Raw genomic sequence first — 26,120 nt, 5'->3', positions numbered from 1 at the left:
AAACATTTTTCATGTTATAAAATATAGTGTCCCCACAGAAACACTTGATAAGAGACACGCTGAGAGGGCTGATACTTCACTAAAAAATAGTGAGTTATTGCAAAAAGTTCATGCGGACACATCAAATGCAGTAAGAAAAAAAAAAAGAAAATCCACAACAACCCTTATGAGTGAAAATTTTTATCTATGTCCTACCAATGTCATGTTAGCCCTTTAGACAAAAGTCTCGGCAGTGCATGCTGAGCTATTAAGTCCAAAGATGCAGAACAGTTTTCACAAGCATCAGAAGAGACTAAGAGGATTTGGATCTTTCAGCACACCTCACTAGTTTACATCGATGCTGCCCATTCTGCTTCTATTAGTCACTGTGAACAGTCACTCTTCCCAGCAGAGCTTACTCATTTGCAGGATAAAAGGCATTTCTGCACATGCCCATAATATTCTTCACCACTGGGGGCAGCTTTACATAAGACTGCATTCGCCGAAACCAAAGCAACAGTCGGACGGAGCTTTCAGAATGACAGTATGCAGAAGTGAGCAGAGCTTGTTCGTTGTACGGGCTTATTCAACCTTCTATGCTACAACGCAGCTGCCTAGCTGGACCGGGTACTAAGTAAGGGAACTGCTGTGCTATGGAATACAGATGTGTGAATACAGATAGCTAAATGGTGCTTGGAGGAATTTAACATGCTTTCCTATAAAACGATATTTTAAAAGCCAGGTTCCTAACTAAAGATGCAAAAACGTAATATCCATGAAGATCCTATTACCTAGGAAGAATCTGACATTTTGCTGCGAATGCTGTGTTGGGATTGATTTATTCTTGGAGTATTCTACATGGCTGGCAAAGAATAATGTTCCAAAATCGGTCCATCTCCCAAGGGGTCCAATTTTTCTTCCCGGGTGTCAGCGAGCCCTGACTCACTACAGTGCAGCTGACAGGGGCTGCCATGCTTGTGGCACACTAAGCAAAAAACAAAAGACCTAAGGACGACCTTTGAACAACACAAAGGATGGGTATGTTTTTCATGTTATTTTTTTAATGTATAGTTCATAGTCACTGCATAGTCTGTGCTTAATTACTCCATAGACTTACCTTGATATGATTTATTACAGTTAAATTGATTAGGGATTACATATTTTACCCAGCTGTTTTTCAGTATTTCTATAAAGGTATTCTTTAAAAAAATATCTGAGTAAAGAAAACAGTGTGAAAAGTAGTTGAGTCAAGCTAGGGATTTTTAAATGATTGTTGAAATAAAAGATTTTAGCATGACTGAAAGAAATGACTAATGTGTGGGGGGATAACTTTTCTAAGTTGTTTTTATTTCCAGGTTTCAATGTAATTAGGCTACTGAGCGGATCAGCTGTAGCTCTGGTAATAGCCCCTACTGTATTACTGACAATGCTTTCTTCTGCTGAACGAGGATGCCCTAAGGGCTGTAGGTGTGAAGGCAAAATGGTATATTGTGAATCTCAGAAATTGCAGGAGATTCCCTCAAGTATATCTGCTGGTTGTTTAGGTTTGTCCCTTCGATATAACATCCTCCAAAAACTAAAATACAATCAATTTAAAGGTCTTAATCAACTCACCTGGCTCTATTTAGACCATAACCACATCAGCAATATTGACGAAAATGCTTTCAGTGGAATACGCAGACTAAAAGAGTTGATCTTGAGTTCCAACAGAATCTCCTATTTTCTTAATAATACCTTCAGACCTGTGTCAAACCTCCGGAATTTGGATCTGTCATACAATCAGCTGCAGTCTCTGGGATCTGAACAGTTCAGGGGCTTAAGGAAGCTGCTGAGTTTACATTTGCGGTCCAATTCCCTAAGAACCATCCCTGTTCGAATATTTCAAGATTGTAGAAACCTTGAACTGTTGGACCTGGGCTATAATCGCATCCGAAGTTTAGCAAGGAATGTCTTTGCAGGCATGATCAGACTGAAAGAGCTGCATCTGGAGCACAATCAATTTTCTAAGCTCAACCTGGCACTTTTTCCAAGGCTAGTCAGCCTTCAAAACCTTTATTTACAGTGGAATAAAATCAGTGTGATAGGACAAACTATGTCCTGGACCTGGAGCTCATTACAAAGACTTGATTTATCTGGCAATGAAATAGAAGCTTTCAGTGGACCTAGTGTTTTTCAGTGTGTGCCCAATTTACAGCGCCTCAACCTGGATTCAAACAAGCTCACATTTATTGGTCAAGAAATTTTGGATTCTTGGATATCTCTCAATGACATCAGTCTTTCTGGGAATATATGGGAATGCAGCAGAAACATTTGCTCCCTGGTAAACTGGCTTAAAAGTTTTAAAGGGCTGAGGGAAAATACAATTATTTGTGCAAGCCCCAAAGAGATACAAGGGGTGAATGTTATTGATGCAGTGAAAAACTACAGCATCTGTGGCAAAAGTACTACAGAAAGGTTTGAACTAGCACGAGGTCTCCCAAAGCCAACGTCTAAACCAAAACTCACCAGGCCTAAACATGACAGCAAGCCCCCTCTGCCCCCCACTATTGGAGCCACTGAACCCAGCTCTGAACCTGCGCACGACACAGAACATATCTCCTTCCATAAAATCATAGCAGGCAGCGTAGCCCTTTTCTTGTCTGTGCTTGTGATCCTGCTGGTAATCTATGTGTCATGGAAGCGTTACCCAGCCAGTATGAAGCAGCTGCAGCAGCGCTCCCTCATGCGAAGGCACAGGAAAAAGAAAAGACAATCACTGAAGCAAATGACTCCAAGCACACAGGAATTTTATGTAGATTACAAACCTACCAACACTGAAACCAGTGAGATGCTGCTGAATGGAACAGGACCCTGCACGTATAACAAATCAGGCTCCAGGGAATGTGAGGTATGAACCATTGTGATAAAAGAGCTTTTAAAAGCTGGGAAATAGTGGTGCTTTATTGAACTCTAGGGACTATAAAGGGAACGTTTTTCTCACTTTCCTGGCACAGCTCTTCCATGTCTCTCTTGTACATTCATAATACTGGTCATTTTACTCTCATACATAATCAACTCATTGAAATTTAAATACCGTAATCAATGTGAAGCCTGAGCTCTGGTTTAATACAATACCTATTGTACAAACCCTCTCCTGATTTCATTAAAGTCTCTCTTGTTTTTAAATAGAAAACTCCTTTCATAAGTAATCCACTGCACCTGCAGCGACTGTGCCTCTACATAGGGATTAAAATTACAACAAGGGGGGAGTTGGTGATCAAGCTCAGTCATCCCCCTTTCCCACCTCCCCCCCACACACACATCTAACCCTAGCCTTTGCTCTGAAACTCACCTTTTGAACTAAGACCAAACTAAAGACCTAGGTACTGTAGCATCGTATGAATACTGAGTTTTCTGAGGAAAGAGATGGTGCAGGAGCAGATCTGAAAGAATGTCCTATTTCTGCCCAACACAAGCTTCAACAAAAAGCCAGTGGGGAGTTAAAGCAGTGTCTTAGGATATGAAGTATCAAATCAAAAGCAAAGCAGAGGGAAGCCTAGACTTAATAAACATTTTAAAATAAAAATAACTGCATTATAATGCAGTGTTTTTAGGGCCGATAACAAGTAATTGAAACCTGTTTATGTGACTTCATATAAAAGGTGCCAGTGTTTATCCCCTACCTCCAGTTGTCTTTCAGAAAGCAGTCAAAAGGCATTCATTAAACGAGTAGAAATTCCTTATTAATGCAATTAGAGGAACTCAAATGTGCAGCAGCAAAAGCAAGACCACTTCCTGCACACATTTGTTTCAGTGCTCATTAGAAATTCTCTTTTCAAGACTGTCAAAGACATTTATGTAGCTGAGGAAAACATTAAATCTGTCATTTTCTTTTATTTCTTTTTATTTGCTGGGCTGACCTTTTTAGGGTTTTGTCATGTGTTTTGCACACTGTCCCTCTAATAACTAAATAAATCTTCATTACTTGCAAAGCCAAACAGTACATTTTAGAAATACTACAACTGCAGAGAGCTTTCAGAGAAAATTGGGTACTCACTGAGCTGAGTGCATCCAAAAATCCTTAAAGAAATCAGTGACAAATTATTTTTCTCTCTTAGCAAAGCCCTCACATCCTTACAGAATTCACAGATGTTCATCTCTAATGCGCAGCCATTCATCAGTGATTCTCAAAAATACAGATTTATAGCACAGCTACTCCCTGCCCTCCCTTTCCCGAAGTCATGAATTTGTGTTGGCTGCAGAAGAATATAACATCCCCCAGATTTCCAAATAAATCATACCTCTTATTTTGACTGTAAGGAAGGGGGTAAGGAGGGGGTGTGTGTGTTTCATTCTTGAAATAATACAATGTCACCTATATAGAAGCAAGTCAGTAATCTAATTATTTTGTGACTTGATTTGGCTTAGTAAACTGCATGTCTTCAATCACTTGGGAGGGAATGTTTCTACAAAGCAGTTTCACTGCAGCAGATTAGAAAAAGCAAAACCTTAGCAAAATGTTCTGATTTTTTACTGGAAAAAACCTAATCACAGCCAATCACCTTGAAATATGTGAGATACCATTGAAAACAAAGCTAGAACACATCTCTTGAAAAGAACTAATACAGTTAAGGGGAATTGTTTTGTTTTCTTCATATAATGAAAACATTCTCATTTCCAAGGACTGTAGTGAAGAAATAGCCAAGAGTAGAAGCTTGAGACTGTACTGAACCCTGTTACACTGAGATCCTGTTTTACTGAGTACAAAGAAGATCCCACACAATTAATAATGCAAATGCTTGAGATGCTTTCCCAGTACTGAGCAGGCTGTGTTTTTTAACCTGAGTTATACCTTTAAAGTTGCTACTAAGAAGCCAGTACACATCAAATTATCTTTCCTATTTTGGGATTCGGTTTTCTATCAGCAGGTCTTGGTTGTCTCTGTACTGAAGGATTATTTTGCTTAAACTTTGTGTTAAGAACCACCTTCATACTTCTAAAGGCTTTAATCTCTGCAGTGGTGACTAATTTTAGGTACAGACAAAACAAGCCAGATTTGTCCTAAAACATACCTACATTATATATACATACATATATACACAGACACACATATGTGTCTGTGTATATATATAAAAATAACAGAAAATTTTGCTATTTAGTTTAGGGAGGGCTAACTGCAATCAGAAAATAATTTTAATAATTTCATACTATTAATGCAGAATTTTTGCTATTTGAAAACATTCAATACATCTTTTAAAACTTGTTACTGGAGTGTTACTGTAAATGAGTTGTACATAACTGAGTTTGACTTTACATGCTTCCTTCTGTGTTTCTTTAAGCCTTGTCCTGACCATAACAATTCTCAGAAAGAGCCAATCCATAACCTCCTACAGGAAACAATACCCGTAAAATTATTACTAGCTCCCTTGGAAAAAATACTTAATTATGAGCATGAAAAAGAAAATAAAGCCAGTATGTCATTAATCATAGATGGATAATAAAAACAACAATGAAAATCCAGCATATCTATATTCAAGCACAGACATGCTCAGATCAACTAATTCATTTATTGCCTGAAAAACTACAGATTCACTTTTCATGAATTTCCAAATACAGACCAAATGAACACAGATGAATGTCTAATTGTTGCTATAGTCATTGATAATGAAACCACTGTCTACACAACAAAAAAGATGCCCAATATAACTCTTTGAATCTTCTTGCACAGACTGAGGTCTACGAGCTGAGTTTTTTAAACCCACTCTAGTGGCTATTGCTCAGAAAACATCTTAAACCCGCTTCATAGCATGTTAATGTGCATTATAAACTCCATGCTTTCATCTGTGCAAAGAATACATGAATTTAGCTAAACATGGTCTCATCATTCTCACATTAAACACTATAGAAGTGACTTGTTCTGGGTGGCTAGGCCACCAGAGTCACAAATTCAAATAACCTTGTAGAGAACAGTCTGCTCTTAGCTGAGCAATGTTCAGTCCCTGTGAAAGGCTGCCCCTTTCCTGAATATAAACTGTTAAAGCCTCAAGGATTCCAAAGAAGAAATTTCTCCTTTGCTTTTCTCCAGTTTGGGCAGCAGATATGTAGAATTCTCATCCCACTTTGTTTGGGGTTTGGATATTTTAGTGCCAGTCTCTCACAAAACTTCAAACCTTGCTGGAGTGATGTCAAGGAATCCTCAGAGGATGCATCGGAGCTATGATGGCCCCCAGAAACCTCTAAACCTTAAGGCATTTAGCACCAGCTCGAGGAAGGAGACGTGACTGAGCGCCTCTAATGACCTGGCTATCCTTTAACAGATTTGACGCTGCCTACATATTCCAAATTTAGGAGAGTAACTGTGTTTTGAAGGTGTCTGGGGTTTGCTATGTTGTGTTGGGGTTTTTATGTTTGGGTTTTTTGGGAGGGGGTTGGGTTTGGCTTGTGGTGGGAGTTTTGTTTGGTTGGGTTTTATTTTTTTGTGTGTGTTGATTTTGGTTGTGTTTTGTTTTGTTTTGTTTTGTTTTGTTTAATCAGCTTCTGTTCTGGGGCTATCACTTGAAGACCAGAGCTTTTCAAGACACAGACAAAGTGCAGTTACTCTTCCATGCCCGTTTTCATTTGCATTGGTTTTACAGTCTACATTTATTTAAGCAACGTTAAGACAAATGTTAGCTGGAATCACCACATAAAACTGCTCCACTTTAGTGTGGAACCCCAAAAATCTTAAAAAAAAATCAGGACTTCCTCTGCTAGACACCATACAAACATCTTTCAACAATGTCTCACTTTAAATGTTTATACGGTATGTTGAGAAGACAGAGATGGCAAATAAACATGAAAGATTTGAGGTAATTTACTCAAATACAGGTTGAGTACTGAGAATACAATCCAGTCTCCTCACACCAGGACATCCTTCTAGCCAGTGGACTACTTGGCCTCTCAAATAAATGACTTAGCTCCTGTAATGTTCAAGGGGTATTTCAGAATAATAAACCACACAGACAGCAGGTCTTTGGGAAAAGAAAATAAGTAATGTACCAAGCAAATTCAAGGAGACTGGTAATGTTCATTCAGTGTGTTGAGATTACCTCCAGCAATTGCAGAGTAAGTGAATAATAATGAGAACAAGTGGCTTGAGTATAATAAATGCAAGCTTCTCTGCTGGCTGGTAGGTTTTCATTACTCACTATCTGCACTTACTCAGTCATCACAGCTTAAGGTTTAGCAATGCTCTTTTTTTTATTATTACGAAATAGTGAACCTTGATATAAAATGCAGTTTCAAGGTGAATATAAATGTACAATATTCCTGCAAACACAATTAGAAACTTTCAGTTTGCTGCAAGATAATGGTCTTTGCTGTCAGCCAGGCAACTCTAGATAAATATTCTCTCAGATGAATTTCTGTGGAACAATAGTGACATCCAGTGGGTAGTTCGCTTAATCACAGGTATCTATTGTCTAGATCAATTCACGCAGATGTGTTTGCTCTTACTCTGCATTCTTCTGTATCACAGGGTAATAGCATCAAATCCTTTCAGCATACATTCAACTGTATCCATGTACAGCATTCATAACTTAAATGCAGTGAATAAGCAGAGAAAATAAGAGTAGATGAATGCTAGCAAGAAACAGTCTATCTAGTGTGTAAGTCACTACTGTCAGTAAAAGGCAAGAAAGACATAATAAGTGAGCTAGGATAGGAGCTGTAACAAATTTGTGGCCACTGATTTAGAACTTATTGCTTATAAAACACCACTAAGTGACTTTAAGATACTATAAACTCAAACTAATCATTCAGCTTCATAACAACAAAGATTAAAAAAATATAAAAATTATTGTTTATTTTTACAATAGTGACAGAAAGATCTTATTAGACATTAAAAGGTAGGGCAGTCCCCACCTGGGAACAAGTTAAAGTAACAGCTTCATGGCAAAAACACAGAAGAGACAAATGAGACAAGAAGCAAATGATGCAAGATCAAATTCACAAGCAATAGTAAATTCAAGCAAGGGGAAACTCACCAGGAACATAAATATGCAGTGCATTTGCTTGGGGAAAGGCTCCTTGCAGCAACCTCTGGTATGTTTTGTGGCAACTACTTTAGCCTCTTAGAGTAACTCTATGCCAATGTTAGTGGCAGTTATTTTAAACCAGAGTGAATAACATAAGAATTAAATCAGGATTACAGCTCTATTGACAACAGACAGATTTCACTTCCCTTAAAAAGATGCACAAGAACTCATTGCACTCTGCACTGAACTGAATAGAATACAGTTGAATTTTTAATGTCTTATTTACTTAGGTGTGTTTGGAGGTCACCTATCTGTCCAAGTTATGTAGCTTTGATTTTTATTCTTAGCTAGGCTTTCTAGAATGGGTGTTACCACAGTGGTACAGTATAGGATTTTGATGTGATTCTCAGGGTTACAGCCAAACTATTTCTTGACATAACAGTGAATGGAACACAATAAGGCGCATAAGTGGTAAAAACGGAGTGAGGTATGAACAGATCACCAAGGAGGTCATAAAGTAATAAAGGAGTTTATTCAAGACAGTTGGGGATGGCTAGTTGATGGCCAACATTTTACTTACCAGAGAAGCTGCAAATCTCATTTAGAATGAGCACAAACATCATAAAAGCAATAGTCCAAAGATTTTCAAGTAGTAGGCATAACCTTTTATATAACCAACTCATCACAGAAATCACATCTCCCTATAGTTTCTATCTTGCTTGTATTGTTAGACTATCACAACCATAGCGTTAGCATCCTAATGCAAGAATAAGCATTGTTTACTGAGAAGGGACAAAGTGGCAGTTAATCCCTATTTTCTTTCTAAACTTTATGAACCTTACTGATGTTATTACAAGAAATATTTAATATTCACAGGAAAAATTACAAGTTTAAGATTCTTCACTACTGAAATCAACCAAACTCTTTAGCAAAACAAAATATTTCTTTCTTTACTTACAGCTTCTTACTGTTTTTCAAAACTCTTTTGCTTGCCAAGAAGAAACTGAATGACTGGAGATGTAAACTTGAAAAAGCTCTCCAACAAGCCTCCACATGTGTCACCTTAACCACTAAAATCATTCCCTCTTGTGTTGCTGTGTGACTAATACATTGGCCATGTTTCACAGCTTGAACTCCTGACTATATGTCAAATTTCCATTACTTCGGTAGCATTACTAGCAGTAATGGACTCAGTAGCACTCAGATCATACAAGGCTTCATAATTACAGCTCAACCTTGCAAATTCTCAAAGTGTTCTGTGGCAGCCAACCTCATCATAAGGACATGCAAAAATAAAACATTCTAATTACTCATCTGTTTACACTCCAAACAAAGACATACATGTATTATAAGGTTTATTGCTTCACTAGACCATTGAGAAAATCATCGGCTCAGTTCTGTGTTCAAATCCTTTTCTTCTTCAACCTAACAAAATATTAGGTTTCTCAGGAAGCTAATTGCTTAATGCTGACAGAAAAAAACCTTCAACATGTTGGTATTGACAGCAGCCTGCAGAAGTTGTCACCCTGAACTCAGCCTTTATTAGTTATTCTCACTTGAAATCCATCACTACCTCCTACACTTGTCATGTATTATACCTGCACTATATCCTGCACTATAGTGATGTACGAGCATACTAAAAGTTTGCATTTTTATGGGCACCTCTATTCATGGGCATAATTATACTGAAGGATGGAAAAGAGAAAAGACTCAGGAAAAGGACTGCGGTTTACAGTGTTAGACAAAAGAAGGATTATTCAGCTTTTCCATAAGTTAAACAACTAGTTTTAAAGGACATAAAATCACATTCTAAAGCAAAGCTGGAATGTTACATAAATATTTGTGCATTTCTTAGAAGTATTTTAAACACCTGTTTTTTAAAAACTACTACTGTCTGGTTCTAGGCATCTTTAAACATCAAACAAAACCCTTCTCTAAATTTTATTTCTCACCTAACTTAATGACAGGGGGAAAATAAACTTCTTATAATAGAAGACACCTTTTTCTCAAATTGTGAGACTGAGCTGATGAGGAATAATCAAAATATATTTCAGTTTACTACTTTGTTGTTTCTTGTATGTACATTTGCAGTATCTGTAGGAACAGTATGATACTGCTAATTGGTAACTTGTACAATGCTCTAGCTGCGTACATTCTCCTGGCATCTATTTTGTGTTCCATGACAAGTCATAAGTTGTGCTGTTTGGTCTTCTATGTGCCCTTTATGGTCAGGAACAACTTACTGAATGTCTGAATACCAGTTCTTTAACTAATTTCTATGATAATTCGTGCTGTAGAACTCATGGTTCTGATTTTAAATCAGGCACTTCTATTTTTCACTTCCTTAAAGGCTGCAAAACTCACAAATCAATTTCAAAATAATGTAATGAGATTACTATCCCCTTCCTGGTTTAGCTGTAACCCAGGGGAGAAAACACACACAAAACATTAAAAGGTACAAAACAAGATCTCCAATGGAAGCTGGGCATCCTAGTCGCCTTTTTAATTCTTCCCTTCATTGCCCTCAAGATTAAAAGTAGCTGTAGATGAAGGAAACCTGAAGACTGAACGCGTTTTGCTAGAGTATGGCTAGATAATAAGGCATAATAATAAATTAGTCATAAAAGCTCTGAGCCACTGAAAATATAACCATCATAAACAGATTTGTTATTCTGAAGTACAGACTTTATAATATATATTCTAGCATACACATTGATTCTTGTTGGTTTTGTTTGTTTTTGTTTTGTTGTTTTCTTGTGGGTTTTTTTAACACATGCAGGAACATCTATTTCGCTTGTTGTAAGTCATGTAAAAGCTGCAGATAATGAAAGTATAAAAAAGGGAATACAGTTTACAAAATGAAAACTAGAGTAAAACTGAAAAACACATTAGACTTCATCTTAATGTTTTGGTACTAATTTTTCAGTTCTCTATACATTATGCTCTTTAGTTTAAAACAGACTACAGGAAAGATTTTCAAAGCTGCAACACCCAATTGTAACATAAGATTATCTCCTCTCCCCTTCTGCCCAGACTCTGAAATTCAAACAAGACTGTGTGTAAGGTCTGACCAGCTGCTCTGACCAGCTTCATGAAGCTAGTTTAAAAAAAAATAACTTACCCAGAGACTTCGGCAAGTTTTTTTGCAAGTGAAAAGAAGCACTTGCATCTCAATGATGTGCAAATGCATCTTATTGACATTGGGTGGGATGCATACTGGAAAGGGTATATACTGGAAAATTGCCTTCTGATCTATTACAGAAGAGACTGATGCTAATTCCTGGCACACAGTTAAAATCAACTGACCTCAGAAAAATAATTACCTATGGTTTGGTTTAAAAATCCTCTATGGATTCTGAAGTCTGTTTTTTTTAACCAGGTGAGTTTATTCCCCACATTCCTCACTAATAACAGTCGTAGTAATCTTATACAAAAATATTTAGTCAAAGTTTAAGATATGGAGCATCTTTTTCTCTTAAAAAAAAAAAAAAGAAAGAAAGAAAGAAAAAAAGGAATATCAAATAATCATTCCAGCACGTCAGACTTTGGCTAGCAGTGCACTATTACTGGTAATATAAGGCTTTCGTACCACAGTATTAGCCTTCCAGCTATCTGTAATATAAGTCATATTCTCAGAACAGCGCAGGCTTCATTCTACATAGCTTCATACCAGCCAGCTTCTCCTGAAATGCACTGTACTATCCAGAATACATATGCACTGCATATAATAGCAATTTCCAACTCAAAAATTAATTTCATGTGCTATCACCTGTGTCTCACAATGTAATAGACATACTATCCACCTTTCAAGAAAGGATCACAACAGACAGGGATTGAAACCCTTCAGTGGTTACTTTTCCTAAGGCTAATTATACCGATCAGAAACAGTCTTTGTATTTTGGGGACGAAATGTTTACTTTTTCCCACTTGCATCTATCTTAACAACAGTTTCCAGGCTACATTACTGAATACAAAATGTGGGGCTGAAGCAAAAACTATCAGTATTATTATATGGGTTCATAAGCTCCAATTACTAGCCAGTAACTTGCCCTTCATTAAAGAACAGATTTACTTCATATTTCATTTTTACAACATATTCGTATTCATCCCTACTTACACTGGCAAGACAAAAATAGTTTTGCATTTTTCTTAGTAAGTCATAGTCACAGAGAATATGGGGGAAAATGCTAACATTCTAAATCAGAATCTTTATACCTTCCACATTTTGCATAAGTGGCTTCCTATTTTTAAAATACATATGTCAAAAATAAACTATTTGCCACAGGGGAAGGAATAAGCTTTGCGAGGCAGTCTGTACATAATTGCCAGTAACCACATTCTTTTCACTGAGAGTTTGAACTTATAGCCAGTGTTTATTTTACAGCTTAAGGAAACCTGCAGTACACAGCTCTGGTGTCTCAACAGTCTCTTTTTTATTAACTTTTGCATATGACCTTTCTTAGGACAAACTTTGAAATATTTTAAAGTGAGAAATCACTGACTATCAGGCTGAGCAGAAGGCAGTAACATTGTAGGTGTAAAAGTGAGAAACTGAGTGTGAGTGGTATGCAGTTGCCTTTAATTTGCATATACTAAAGTTCAGCAGTATTCATGGAGGTTTGTTTTTATGGAAGCTCAGTAAAGGCACAGTAAGTTAAACAATTATACATAATTCCTTGCTATCCAAATGATACAGGTTTGCTGTAGCCATTGCATATAATAGTGAGTTCTGATGTGTAAGAGATATAGCAGTGTAAACCAATTTGAAATTGTAATATAATAGACTGGATTCTCAAATCTGAAAGCATGCTGTGTTTGGACTGTAACAGTATCATAAATTAAAAATGCCTATATATAAGTAATAATAATAATTACAATAATAAAGACTAAATGCTTTTTACCAAACCTACAGAACTAATGCTTTGGCTTCACGTATAAACTGACATAGCAAATTCTAAATTTAACAAAGCCAATTTTGTTTAAAGCTTCATCACGCTAATTACATCCATCGAGTGTGTAAAATACATTTTGTCAGCTACGAACAGAGGACTTCAATTAAATTTAAATCCTTATTCAGCACTTTAAGCTGTTAATGGCTGAAACTCATTAATGAGATGATGAAAAGAAAATGCTCCTACATACAGATTCTGTAGTAAGAATTTAATACAAGCACTCATTATTTCACCTAGCTCATATACTTAAAAAGTGTTCTGTATTTATGTCAACACTCCAATATGAACAGAGAAAGATACCAGAATAAACTTGTTCATGAATGTACTTGTATACATATTTGGGCTTGACAGTCATTTCCAAGAGAGATGACCTTCTTCCCTAACCAACAGGCCTCCCAGGATAGCCAGTAGGACACTCTAACCAGCTGTGATCTGCCGTCGATTCAAATTTAAGTCACCTTCTGTGCAGTGCTTGCTACGGCTGTTTGATAACTTTATTGTGCAATACCAGCAGTTCATCTGAAAAAGTACTGCATGTTCCCAAATCTTTTCTCAGGCATCCAGCAGCATAGGTATCTAAAACTGACAACAAAGTTCACCTGGCAGGTACCAAAATTCTGCCACAGAATCAAAATAGGAAAGTCTGTCTTTTCAGCTGTATGGTTGATAAGGCCGTAACTAGGGGAAACTGGGAGACAGGTATTACAGGCTAACTGTCCAGCATTTTTTCAAGTAAGTAATATGAACACTAATGGCAGACTGCACAGCATGCCTGGGCTCATAAATTTTTATATCATTTTGGATAGATCCTCTATTTTAATTAGTTCAGAAAAGCAGTGGAAAGAGGTTTACAGAACTACAGGTGAACTACTACAGCAGGACAAGGGGAAGCACCTGTGTCAGAACATAGCCCTGTTCTACAAAACTTGCAAATGTCACTTCAATTTAGCAACATCACGATTTACACTTTTTTTGTCCTTGTTGTGGACCAAAGGATTTTCTGTATGTGCTTATAACCTTCAGGAATGCTACTGAAGGATTTCCCAGTTGCAGGACTCCCCTAGATGAGGCTTCATTCTTGTAGAAAGGAAAAGTATAATTATATTGATTTCTTTTTCATGTTTCTGTCTCCCACTCCACTCCCTTTCTTTCCTCTAGTCTGGGCTCCTCTTTTGATTATCTATTTCCCAGAAATCAAAAGAGACTCCAAGGGCCATATAGAAGCGGACTGCAAGCCCCTGAACTTCTAAGTCTACAAAGTTCTGCCCCTGCAAAGCCTTGTTTACAAACAAGCTCAGCTCCAACAGCAAGCAAGCTTTCAGCAACAAAGCAGCATTATAGACATTTTCACAACAGTTTTGAATTACTTCCCCCAGTAGAAAAGATCCATTGAACAAACAATATACGAGATACAGAGTAGTGATTCATACCCAAATACTAACAACAACAAAAAAAAAGGTTATAGGTATTTGTACCTTCTGCAGGAACCCTATCCTACCAATTTTAAGTGAAAATTAACATAACATTCACAAATTGTTATGCACGGAAAAAAGAAGTTATCCCAAATTACGGGCCTTGCTGTAACAGTATGATGATTAGTTACAAAGAATTTAATTTTTTTCTATCAATGCTTTATTGGGCATTGTATGGACAGGACAGGACACATCCTGTACAAAAAGGAAACAGTTTTGCCAAAGGTTAATTCCACACTAGCTTGATTATTAATCTCTCCCAAATGCTTTTTTTTTCCCCCTTTCTTGAACATATGCAAAAAGGCCTTTGTAAACAGAAGTCCTCTCATTATCGATAGGATAGTTTTCAAAGCAGACAGCTCTGCTGCCATACATGGACAACATTTCTTCAGCTGATCTGGTTAATTAAAATGCATGATTATAACAAGCTCTTCTAGAACTGCAGCTGAATAACCCATGATCCTTTTTTTCTCAGTACCAGAACTCTTTGCATATATTTAATAGGGCTGTTTTCAGAATTTAATCAAAGATTTCCAATCTACACTCTCAAACAAGTCGTCTTTCCCTTTTTAAAAGGTTTCAAACAAAAGACTGATTTTTGTAGAGATCCCTTCTGAATATCCGTAGCCTGTGTCCCTTACGTACACCTTACTTAATTTAATGCTTGTTTTATACAATTTAACACTTCCACTTCTCTCTATCCTTAACACAAAGAAAAAACGAACACCATTATGACATGTTCCTTCCAGCATAAATCTGTAAGTCCAATTTTGTTGAATAAGTTTAGGAGAACATATTACCAGCTTTGAAGGGGGAGGGTAACTGAGAGAAATGCAAAAGCTTATAGAAAACCTGTGCCAGGCAGTTGATGAAGCAGGACTGAAAGTGGAAATCCACCCGATATGTAGCATTTGCTAACCCACTGCAGTGGTGCTGCATGCCAATATATGTAAAAGAAAGAAGAAGGGGGTTTGCAAAGGAATATTAACTTTGAAGATGTATAACCATTAAATTGTTTGGTAAACAGCCCAGAATAAAGGCTCTAAATCAACCACTTAAAACTAGTGGACACTTGAAAACACAGCCCCTCTCTATTTCTGTCCATACATTGTAAAAATCACTGTCATAATTACAAGGCTCATTTAGTCAATAATGGTAAAAAATGTGGACACCTGAAAAATAAGTATCTTCAGTTCAATTTCAATTCTGACTATATCTGACTCATTTCCTTCAACTGGATCAGTTGGTCATTCACCCAGAGCTAATGTGGATCATTTGTGACAGTATTCCGGAACAATCCTCTATGCCAAATCTCTAACTCAAAATCTCTAGTCAAATACCTTGACTGGGTTGGTCAGTTGCCATCTTTTCCAAGCAGCACTGGAAGTCTACAGTAAGTTGACATGGCTCTGTGTACTTCAGAGAAAGATTCTGTATTAGGCCTCATCTGCTTTAAATTCAGCTGTCCCATGAGCCTACCAAAAATGACTAGAAAGCAGCCAATCTCTAAAACGTATTTTCCTTTCTAATGGGAAAATTCAAGTAGACCTCCATGGTAAGACCTCAAAAGGTTCCCTAACTGGCAAGACCATACTCGTTGGGCATTCAGAGTGGTCTGATTACCTTTGCAAGTAACTTTATCTTCTTTTTATGCCACTGAAGCAACACAGATCAGCAAGGAACCACTGCACACCCCTCTTCTGCTAGTTTCATTCTATTTAAGAGTTTGTTTAACGGACAAAACAGTGCACTTTCCAGGCTCTTCAACAGCAGCATTAGCTTTCTCAGTTTAACAGTCAGCTCCGTATATGTTATTTTTTAGGAAGTGCTGTTTTGCTTGACAGTAGTAACACTGTAAGAGCAATATGTAACAGCAATAGCCTTATGATTTCCTATCCTATTAACATTCCAGAAATCAAGGCTTGCAGAGCCTGTGGGAAAGAACCAACGACCCTTAACCTTCACTTTATTTTAAGCTTTTATAATTTTAGGAGTTCAATCTCAGGCTTGCAGCCTTCAAGCTGCAGAGTTGAGACTGAAGTAAAATACACCAAAGAAGCAAATGTGTGGCACGAGTTAAAAAAAGCTCTTTTACTGAGACCCCTTGGTCATTTCCCCAGACATATGTAAAATTCAGTTGAAAGTCTTTAACGTATTTTTCCCTACTTGGAGTAAATGTGATACAGTTTCAATTTCAAATAGATGAGGGAGAGTGATTTCCAAATCTTCACCAAGAATCCTGTGAAATCACCACCAACTGCACCACGGACGTTACCTGCTTTTGTAACAAAGAAATGCCTTCTGGTTTGATTAGTGGCTGGTTCAGTAAATCTCCAGACCTCCCTGAGAAGTTATGTTGAATAGGTAACACCTGACTATCTTTTAAACCCTTAAGTTCTTATCAGTAGACTGGCTGAATCGGGGCTGGAGGGATGGCTAGGCCAGAAAACTCATCGCTTAATTTTTGCAATTCATATGAATCCAGCACAAAATTCTACTGCTATTAAAAAGCAAGAAAACCACTCTTGGACCCTCATTCTCTCCTTTTCTTCAAATCATATTGGTCTACTGGAACTCAAGACAAATTAAGAGTTTTCCAAATGATAAGGGTCCCACAAAACTCAAAGACAGAGGTTACTAAAAATGCTCTTGCAGGAGGACTTTTTGGGTATGGTTACCCATAGAGATGAATGGGTGCTTCTGAGAGTTTAACCTTTATAATTAATTCATATGTAAAGCATCCCAAAAGGTTAGCTGAATTTTACAGACTGTCATATGCTGTGGATTTTAAATCAGCAGTATGAAAGTACGGCAGTGGTACCATGCTGACAAGATGCCTAAGTATTTAACAATTTCCTCACTAAATAAGCATGACTTGTCATTGCTACAACAAATCCACTCTTCTCAGTGTCAGCTTTTCAGCACGGTCATTGAGAGGGGGAAGGAAAGAGGAAGAAGCAGTCTAACATAGCACCTTTCCTTCTGAACACAACACACAGCAGCTGAAGTGTGCCCTTTCCATAGCATCTACGCACTTCTGTACAGCACAAGGACCAGGCTGGAGCAGCTGAAACATTACAGTAGTGTTGTTGAGGAGCAGAACCAGAAACCATCAGTGGGCTACCTTCACAGACATATGTTACACTAATGAGACATGCAACATTATTCCTGTTAAAAATCCTATTAACTTTACAGAATTACTCAGTTTAAGGTTTACAAAATTGTAGTGACTGTATAAGGTGCAAGGGAAACCAGCACTACAGTGAAAAGATGATCTAATCATAAACAGCCCTTTTTGCATTTTATTTTTCAAAGGCTTGGTTGATTAAATAATATTCATTAGCTCCTATGACACACAAAAGCTATAGAAGAGGGCAAGAAGGCTAATCTGTTCAGTAGAAGGGAAGATAGCACTATTGATTCTTCACGCCTCCTAGGAATCAGGGTCAGGGGATTCAGGACATCTTGACCTGTAGATGAAAAAACAGCTGATAATATCTATGTCATGTCCCAAATCCTACTCAGGGAGAAGAATCTAGAGCCACGACACTGTAAAAAGGGCTGTTTCTTCCTCTGAGTTTTATGGGCTGATGTCTTTCAGTAACGGATTATGTTCATCTTTTATATCACTGTCTTTTCTGTTCTTAATACTCCAGGTGGGAAGGCCTGGCAACAGATGCAGGCAATATTCTGACATGTTGCAGTGTGCCACTGCAGGGGAATCAAGCTCCCCATGAGCCCACTTTTCCTCCCAAACCAAAGGAGGTCACAAACCACCAAACTATTTTCACTTTTCCAGGTCAAGCCAGTCCCCCAGTGAGCCAAATATGTGTTGTGATCTTCATCTGTCAACCTTCATATTTGTGTTTTGGAAAGTTAACAGCTAAGGACATAAAGATTTTTTTCTCAATTATAACCTCAACAAGAAGACAACTCTTTCGTTTTGCTTCTTTCTTTGGTGCATGCAGAAATAAAACTCATCAATCTGGCAAGTATTTTTCTTACTTGGAGTTTTAATATCAAATATTAAATAAACCCAGGAATTTTCCATTTCAATTTTGCATGAATTTCAAAATGAAAATAAACAGCTCATCAAGTCAGGTATCAATTAATAAAGCGTATATTCCTACCTATCTGTTCATAATATAATAAATTACAGGTAATTAGAAAGAGAAGTCACTCCTTAAAGTAATCTTAACAACAAAAATACTGAAGCACCTTTCATTAGAGTCTTAAAACTTTTTACGAGACATTATTAATGCCATTTATAAAGAAGAGACACCTGGTTTTCTTATAGCCTATGTTAGCATTGGAAGCAGATGCTCAGCCTCCCACTCCCAATCCCCAGCTCTCACTACTAGATCTGTGTGACTGTCTTTTCCACACAACTCAGGGCAACTTTTTTTGATCAAACCAGAGTGGATTTCCATTTCTGCTTATACTTTAATACCAGTATTCAAATAAATGTTGTACTTGGGAAAAGGGCTAGTCTCTCTGCATTTTAAGAACTTTCTCAGTGACCTCTTTTGTGAGATGGGTGGGAAGAACATCACAAAGAATGATGGATGTGACTGCCCCACAACCAGCAGTGAAACTTCACAGGTTTTTCCCAAAGGCAGGTATGCTAACTCTCAGATGTGCCAAACAGCTTTAACTGTGCAAGGGAGCATGGACATCCTAATCTGTGCGGCTCTTAGCTGCAGCTTAGGAAACCTAATGAGAATTGCCTTCCCTCCAATATACATGGTAAAAACTGCATCTTTATTTCAACTATTGTCTAGTTCCTACTTCAGCAGCAGTGGTGATGACATTTTTGCTTGTCTGATTAATGTAATCTCATTGTATACAATGAAAATTACATATTACTGCCTCTACACCCTTACTCCATTTTTAAAAGCTTATTCATTAATATTATTTTATCATTTTCTTACTCACAAAGAAAGTGGAAATTGAGTAGGAGAAAAGTCAGATGAAGTGAGAGTAAAGGACTATGCAGCAGCAGGTGAGCAACCTCAGAAACTACCACCTGAATTTAGAAAGGTACATATATTTTTTTAATTAAGATATAACTTTAATCCCATAATAGCACACTTTCACAAGTGTTGTTTGAAGATATATGCCTATCAACCCATAAAATAAAATTACTTAGAGCTTTTAATTACCACAGAAATCATATAGGCCTGTTAAGGTTTGGCAGGCTTTCCTTGTACATTGACAAACATAAAAGAGATGATGGTGGCCTAAGAACTTCAGGGAAACACATGCTTGACAGCGTAACACTGCACTGGAAAGCACTGTATGTATTTCAATAAAATAAACAGGCTCGAACAGGCTAAATAGTCATTCCAACAATTAAGACCACCACAATAAATCCAGTGTTTCAGGTTTTTTAGTTTTAAAAGACTCATTCCACTTCGTGAATGACTACTCTTTATAAAGTGGCCCATGATCTGATTGCTTAGAGATCCATGTACAGTCAAAGTATTGCAAAATCATGATTGCGAATGCCTATTCAGATGAATGCTTTCTATATATATTGAGAAAATTACTAAAATCAGACTTTGTATTTATCATGTAGTAGTAATTTGTTGTTGTTGTTGTTAACAACAATGGAAATAACTTTGTATTTATAGCACCAGACAAAAATCTGTTTCATTGCCAAACTCTGTACATTGATTTCCACTATCTGTCCTACCCAACATGACTTAGCATGTTGTGCTTATAATTTTCGAAGGTCCAGGTTTACTGTTAAAAAACAACCCATTTTGATCCAAGTATTCATATTCGTACCAACAAGTAAACACAACTGTTCACGATAAACTAACGAAATCCAACTTAAAGACAAGCAGTGATCTATCCTAGCAGAGCTAGGCTTTCCCATACAGAAAGAACAGGGGATTATTTACAAGGAAGCAGACTGCAACAAGTGACATGCTACCACACCCTCTACAGCAGTAGCAGCTCAAGACAGCTCTCCTACATTCATAAAAGGGGTCCAGCTACACACTGCCAAATGCTGCTTTTCTCCATTCCTCCCTATAAATCATGATGGCAGGTGAGAAGGGTGCATAAATTGTCTTTTACAAGCTGAAAATTCTGATCCAACTTCTGTTGACCACATTAGCATTACAAAGGAGTTGGAATACTAGTGAGATTATGCACTCAGAATCAAACTGAAACAAATATCAACCTGAAAATTGTTTTCTTTAATTCCATTGTGACTCCCTTTAAAAAGCTCAGATCATGATGTCACGTGATACAATAATCTACCTTGAATTCAAGGATACATTTGCAGAAGCACAGACAATTGCAATACCTCGTAAAATGAAGGAATTTATATATACTGCATTTAACTATTTCTGCTTTCTCCAGAGCTGAGAGTATCACAATAACACTAGGAAATGTCATATTAGGCCTGCCTAGCAGGCACTCTAACTGTGAGTAACCTGTGTCTAACAGATATAAGCATATATTGATACTGGATAAGCAACAATAGAGAAAAAAATGCTACTGTCTTAGTCGTTAGTATATTATACTTTCAGATACATGGATCACACATCATACTTTTTAAATAACATACTTTTAAGTCTTCTCATTATACATTTAGAAATAAAATCTTTTTATTCATAAATTCTATTGAAACTTTAACATCACCAAGTTTCGGCAGAAAGTTCTACAGATGGATTACACACTGACAGACTTACACAAATGTACATTATCTGCACATTTTATTATTTTCCCTTTCACAGAGACTACCACATGAATCTAACCTGAATACCTGAGGGCTCCCTCCTGTTAATTTTTTGTCATATGGAAAACTGACACAATGCCTTCTCTTTGTTTTCTGTCTCCAGCCAGTTTCTACCCCATAAGAGTACTTCCGCTTTCATCTCACAAATATTTAGTTTCCTAAATGGCCTCCTATGAGGAACCCTAGCAAAGGCTTTCTGTGAGTACAGAGAAATTCTGCCAATGTGCTCTTCTTTACCTTCTCAGACAGTACCAATTGCCATTGTGCTAAAGCTGTTCTAGAAAAAAAAAAAAAAAAAATCCTGGTTTGGTGCTACTTTTGAGCACATAAGGCAGCAGTACTTAGCTCTATTTACCGCATCTACTTGATATGACATTTAGGAGACTGATAAAAAGCAGCTAGTGAAATATTTCAAGTATATACTGGTACCACCCCCTGGGAAACACATAAGAAGGACTTTTCAGCAGTGGTTCTGAATTTTCCTCTTTGGTGAATTCAGGTCAAACCCCTAATGTTACCTTTAATTATTTTTGTTTTCTGATTTAATTATGCTTAGCACTAGTTTCCAACAGGATGTCCTTATGTTAGGCTAGACATACTACAAAACAGTAAGGCTTAACAGAGTGTAAAGATACAGCTGTTATTTTCATTCATACACACTGGATTCAATCTAGAAAAGTTTATTACACAGCTATCATTCTGTAGGGAGAACTCAGTCAACAGTTTTTTCACTTCCCCTTTGGAAATGAGTAAGATGAACATAAAAATCAAGACTTACTATGTTAAAAACTACCATTCAGTAATGAGTGTGGAATTAAATTTAATTAGAGTCTTATTGATATACAATGCAAATGTATGTAAATGATGAAAATTAAAATCCATTTGTTTTATGGTTCACAAATAGAAGTGTATGTAATACTAGACACAAATAGCATGCAAGTTTACAAGCATAGTCAATGTTCAGATAAAGGCATATTTACTTCAAGTAATGTCTGTTATTCTAATAATCAATGCATGAATGCCTCCATATTAGATTTAAAAGAGAAATAACATTATACAAATTACTTTTTTATAGAACACATATATGAGATCAGTCACTTTTTTGGCTATCCTCTTAAAATACCATCTTACAAAAACGACTACTGTCTCATCTGAGGTATTTCTCACTAAACAAATAATTTGCCACCTTTATGCCACAAATAGACAACACTATAAACACATTCTAAGTAAACATATTTTTATACATCTTGCATATATAGAAACAAGAGCCACTGCTTGTTAATGCCAATAGTTAAATACCATCAAATGATATCTCCAGATATCTTCATGGCACTAAAATTCAAGCAATTTCTTCTTTTGAATGCTAATCCACATAAAAAGACACATGCCTCTGTGCTTCTAGCTAGGCTATCAAATCCTAACGCAAGCACTTTAACTTCTATTCCAGAGGTAGATTACTGGTGTGAGGTATATGGGAGAGGAAAGGACCACACCAAATTTCACAGGAGCAAACTCAATACCTACGTTATGAATAAAGTATCTTATTATCCATCCATCTAAATTAGACCCAGTATAATCACAGAGGTGTGAATGGCCCTGCTTAGTGTATAAAACTGAATGAGGCGATGGATGTTCTCAAAGTAACATTTGTATGACTACTTTAATAGGTGTGTTTTTTAAGATTCAGTTCTCCGTCATCAATTTCTCTTTAGGTAGCTAAAACAAAGTTGTAAAAGTTCAGCTCTGCCTTGAACACTGTTCAAACATATTTTCCCCTCACAGTTTTACATAGTGTTCATTTTCATGTACTTCAAATATTTGTAGATACGCTCATACCTTTTCGAAGTAAAAAGCCCCTATTATAACGCACCTGTTAAGAGAGAAGCTTCAGAAAACTGTCTTGTGCAAAAGTAGAAACACTGCAATTTTCATAGTCAATAAAATGCATACCTTTTTGCAGGTGCCAACAAGGCAGGGTTTATTTTTCCTTTTTGTAATCAATTTAAACAAACAAAATTTAAATGAAAACCCTTTTGAACTAAGTTACAGAAATATGTAATATGGAATATTGTTAGTTCATCTGCCTGCTATTATCAGATCAAGATTAGATCTATTTGTGCTAATGTTATTCTTACAGCCCCACAGAAAGTTAAATATCTCATTTCTGTAACAAATCAGCTGTTCTCTGATTGCATCTTAAATATTATGTATTTGTAAAGCAGCAAAGGAAATATCAAAATATCCACAGCAGACAGGATGCATTTCATTCTAAAATATACTTCATTTTAAAAAGGTGAACTAATTAAGTATGAAAGCTTACTAACACAAAACAAAATACCAAAAGGTAAGTACTGGCAAGTATATGAATGTTATGTATGCATTGCATAGTAGACCAAAACTGAAAAGGCATTTGAATGCAGAGTAAATGGAAAAAGTAAACAATAAGAACTCATCAGGACCAGCCAGAATTCACTCACAAATGCAAAAGAAATTCAAGTTAAAATAAGTAAACTAGTCACTGTGGCATGCAACCTAATGCTTTGAAACTACATCAGTGTTAAAAGAACAGAAGACAGCACAAGTGACGCAGGTTCTCATGAAGAAGCCTTGAACACAGGGACCAGTACACACAATGTCCATCTAACGTTAAACGGTATGTAGGAGCAATAACAAGTAACTAAAGTAATAGGCAAATGGACAATTACTTTGTCTCGACAAAGGGTTATGGAGACTTCTGTAGAAAAATTCACACCTATTAAATTAATTCAAAGCTATTGAAACTTCATGTAGCACTTCAATAACAGCTGAAGAGCTTTTCAACTAGTTCTTAATTTAGAATCTAGAAACCCATTAAAATTATATCCATGGTGGAGCAACTGACTTGTAAAATGTGAAATCAAAATTGTCACACACACAGAATAAAATCCAGCTTTCTAGACTCTCAATCCCATATATCTCAACTGGGATTTTCAAAGATAAACAGAATTGGGCATGTATGTGTACTTCTTTAAATACTAGAATTTAACATTTCTCAACATGATTCTGCAACCAAGTTAGCTCCATCCATTCCACTAACTACCTCCAACTCATTTCTGTTATTTCAAGGTAAAATTAATTCCTGGAGTGGTGTTATTTTGCTGCTTGAACACCATAATTATACAAATCCCAAGCTGCTACTGAAGTTTAAAATAGACACATTGTTTTTCTTTCACTGTCACTGCTCTCCTACCTCCAAAATTCTCTCAGCCCTTACTCATCACACTCCAATACGTATTTAATAGCTGACAAAATGGCAGACAACTAACAGATACATACTTTTAAAGTTTATGTTGAGAACAACAGCCAGCAAAGATCAACTTACTCATTTCATAAGCAAAGAGAAGGTTATATGGAACTTCCAGCAAAGATGGAAGTAAGAGCTCACTGAAGGAGGAAGGAGATGGGCAGGGGGACACACAGTTAAAAAGCCCCCCAGCAAGCCCTGCTTCTATTTATTACTGGCCCTCTCCCCCAGAGCCAAGCTGTCTGTGCCTGATCCAGAAGGCAGCTCTTTCCCCCTTCCTCTTCAAGCTTTCCTATTGATCCACACATGGGGACCATGGTCCATGACCTCAAAGCAAACTTCTTTTGTTATACAGCCTGTCCCTACTGATAAGCTTTTAAAGAAGTGAAAGAAAGTAAAGTTGAGAGTATAAGGAGGGGAGAGAGGTAAGAGGAAAAGCAGGGTAATGAAGAGGAGAATCCAAGCACTTTTAGACACACAAAAGGGTTAAAAGGAAAACAACAACAAGAAACAGATGACTGTATCTCTGCAGATTAACCTAACAGTGTTAAACTCTGCACTGAAAGACAGCTATCGTGGCTGTTTTCTGCTTCTACCTTGTAGCAGTTTTTTTCTTTGCAAGGGCTCTGCATTAATCAAGATCAGACACAAAAGCCTTAGAGATTCACTTAAAGCGCTGCAGTCGTGCACAGTGTGTCACACATACACTTCAAAGGGAAAAAAATACAAATAAATCTTTAAATCTGTTATTAAAAAAAAAAAAAAAGAGTGAGGAAAACAAGTGATACTCTCACTCTGAACAAAACCACCCTTCACAGCTGCCATCTTCACTGTAATCACTAGTTCTCTGAACAGAGCCTTGGGGAAAATGAAACAAAGTGATTTAGGCTAGATTTAAAGCTACACCCTAAATACCTAAATGTTGTACATTGTGCTCAGATTTGGAGAAATTCTACATGTCCATGGGTAGGAGTGACCCAAGTCCTCTCTCAGCATATGCACTCTCTGCAGCATTCTGCATCTCTTCCTGCCAGCATTTAGTGTAGAGCATTTTCCATGGCAAGCTGACCACTGCCTCAGGAGTCAATGAGATAGAAACTTTCAACCCTCTTACTAGTCATGCCTGCCCACTCTTCAGCCTTAAACACAGTGCTGGGAGAAATAATCTCCCCCTGTGTGACGCTGTTCAGGACACTGAAGGATCTGAAGGACAGTCATTTCCCACCCAGCCATGTTAGGTAGCTCATAATGAAACCTTCTGCTGCAAAGCTTTTAAATATTTTTCTATTAACTGCTACAAGGTATTTTTTGAGCAGCTCTACTTACACAGTACTAATTGTGACTTTCTAGAAGAAACATTAATTTAATATGCCATGCTAGTACTCCTCTTAAAACAGTAAGAGCAAAGGAAACAGAAGAGATTTGGATTTAGCAATTAAGCCTTAATTTGTATTTCATTTAGCAATATGAGAATTCTGACAGTATCTTCAGAATATTTTTAATATATCTGCACTAATGCACAGCACACAACTCACCAGTGCTTTCATTTACTAAACGCTCTAATGCAGCTATAGTTACCAGATCAGCTGATGCCTGGCAAAATAATTTCCTTGGCTTGAGTAGGTTCTCCAATCATCTTCAATGAAACAAAATTGAAGCAGTTCAAAACTTCAACTTCAGAAAAACTCT

General features: G+C 37.0%; 2 protein-coding genes across 6 annotated transcripts in view; one reads left to right on the top strand and one right to left on the bottom strand.

The window, feature by feature from the left end:
- CTNNA3 (catenin alpha 3) overlaps positions 1-26,120 on the bottom strand; it is a 739,429-nt gene that overhangs the window by 486,364 nt on the left and 226,945 nt on the right. The gene's annotated exons all lie outside the window — the stretch shown is intronic.
- LRRTM3 (leucine rich repeat transmembrane neuronal 3) overlaps positions 466-26,120 on the top strand; it is an 82,559-nt gene continuing 56,904 nt past the window's right edge. The window contains exons 1-2 of one of the 2 annotated variants that reach the window (XM_061373999.1): positions 466-1,017; positions 1,335-2,866. In XM_061373999.1, the coding sequence (XP_061229983.1) occupies positions 1,014-1,017; positions 1,335-2,866 (1,536 nt within the window). In that variant the 5' untranslated portion in view covers positions 466-1,013. Of the gene's footprint in view, positions 1,018-1,040; positions 2,867-26,120 lie in introns of those variants that run through there. The other variant, XM_061373998.1, reaches the window with a different exon arrangement.

Source organism: Neopsephotus bourkii, unplaced genomic scaffold (assembly GCF_033783945.1).
Source record: "Neopsephotus bourkii isolate Nb327-2 ecotype Australia unplaced genomic scaffold, CSIRO-AGI_Nbou_v1 NB_1634, whole genome shotgun sequence".
In the NCBI taxonomy this organism is placed as follows: domain Eukaryota; kingdom Metazoa; phylum Chordata; class Aves; order Psittaciformes; family Psittacidae; genus Neopsephotus; species Neopsephotus bourkii.
Note: the sequence above shows the minus strand (reverse complement) of the source record. Positions and strands in the feature narration are given on the sequence as shown.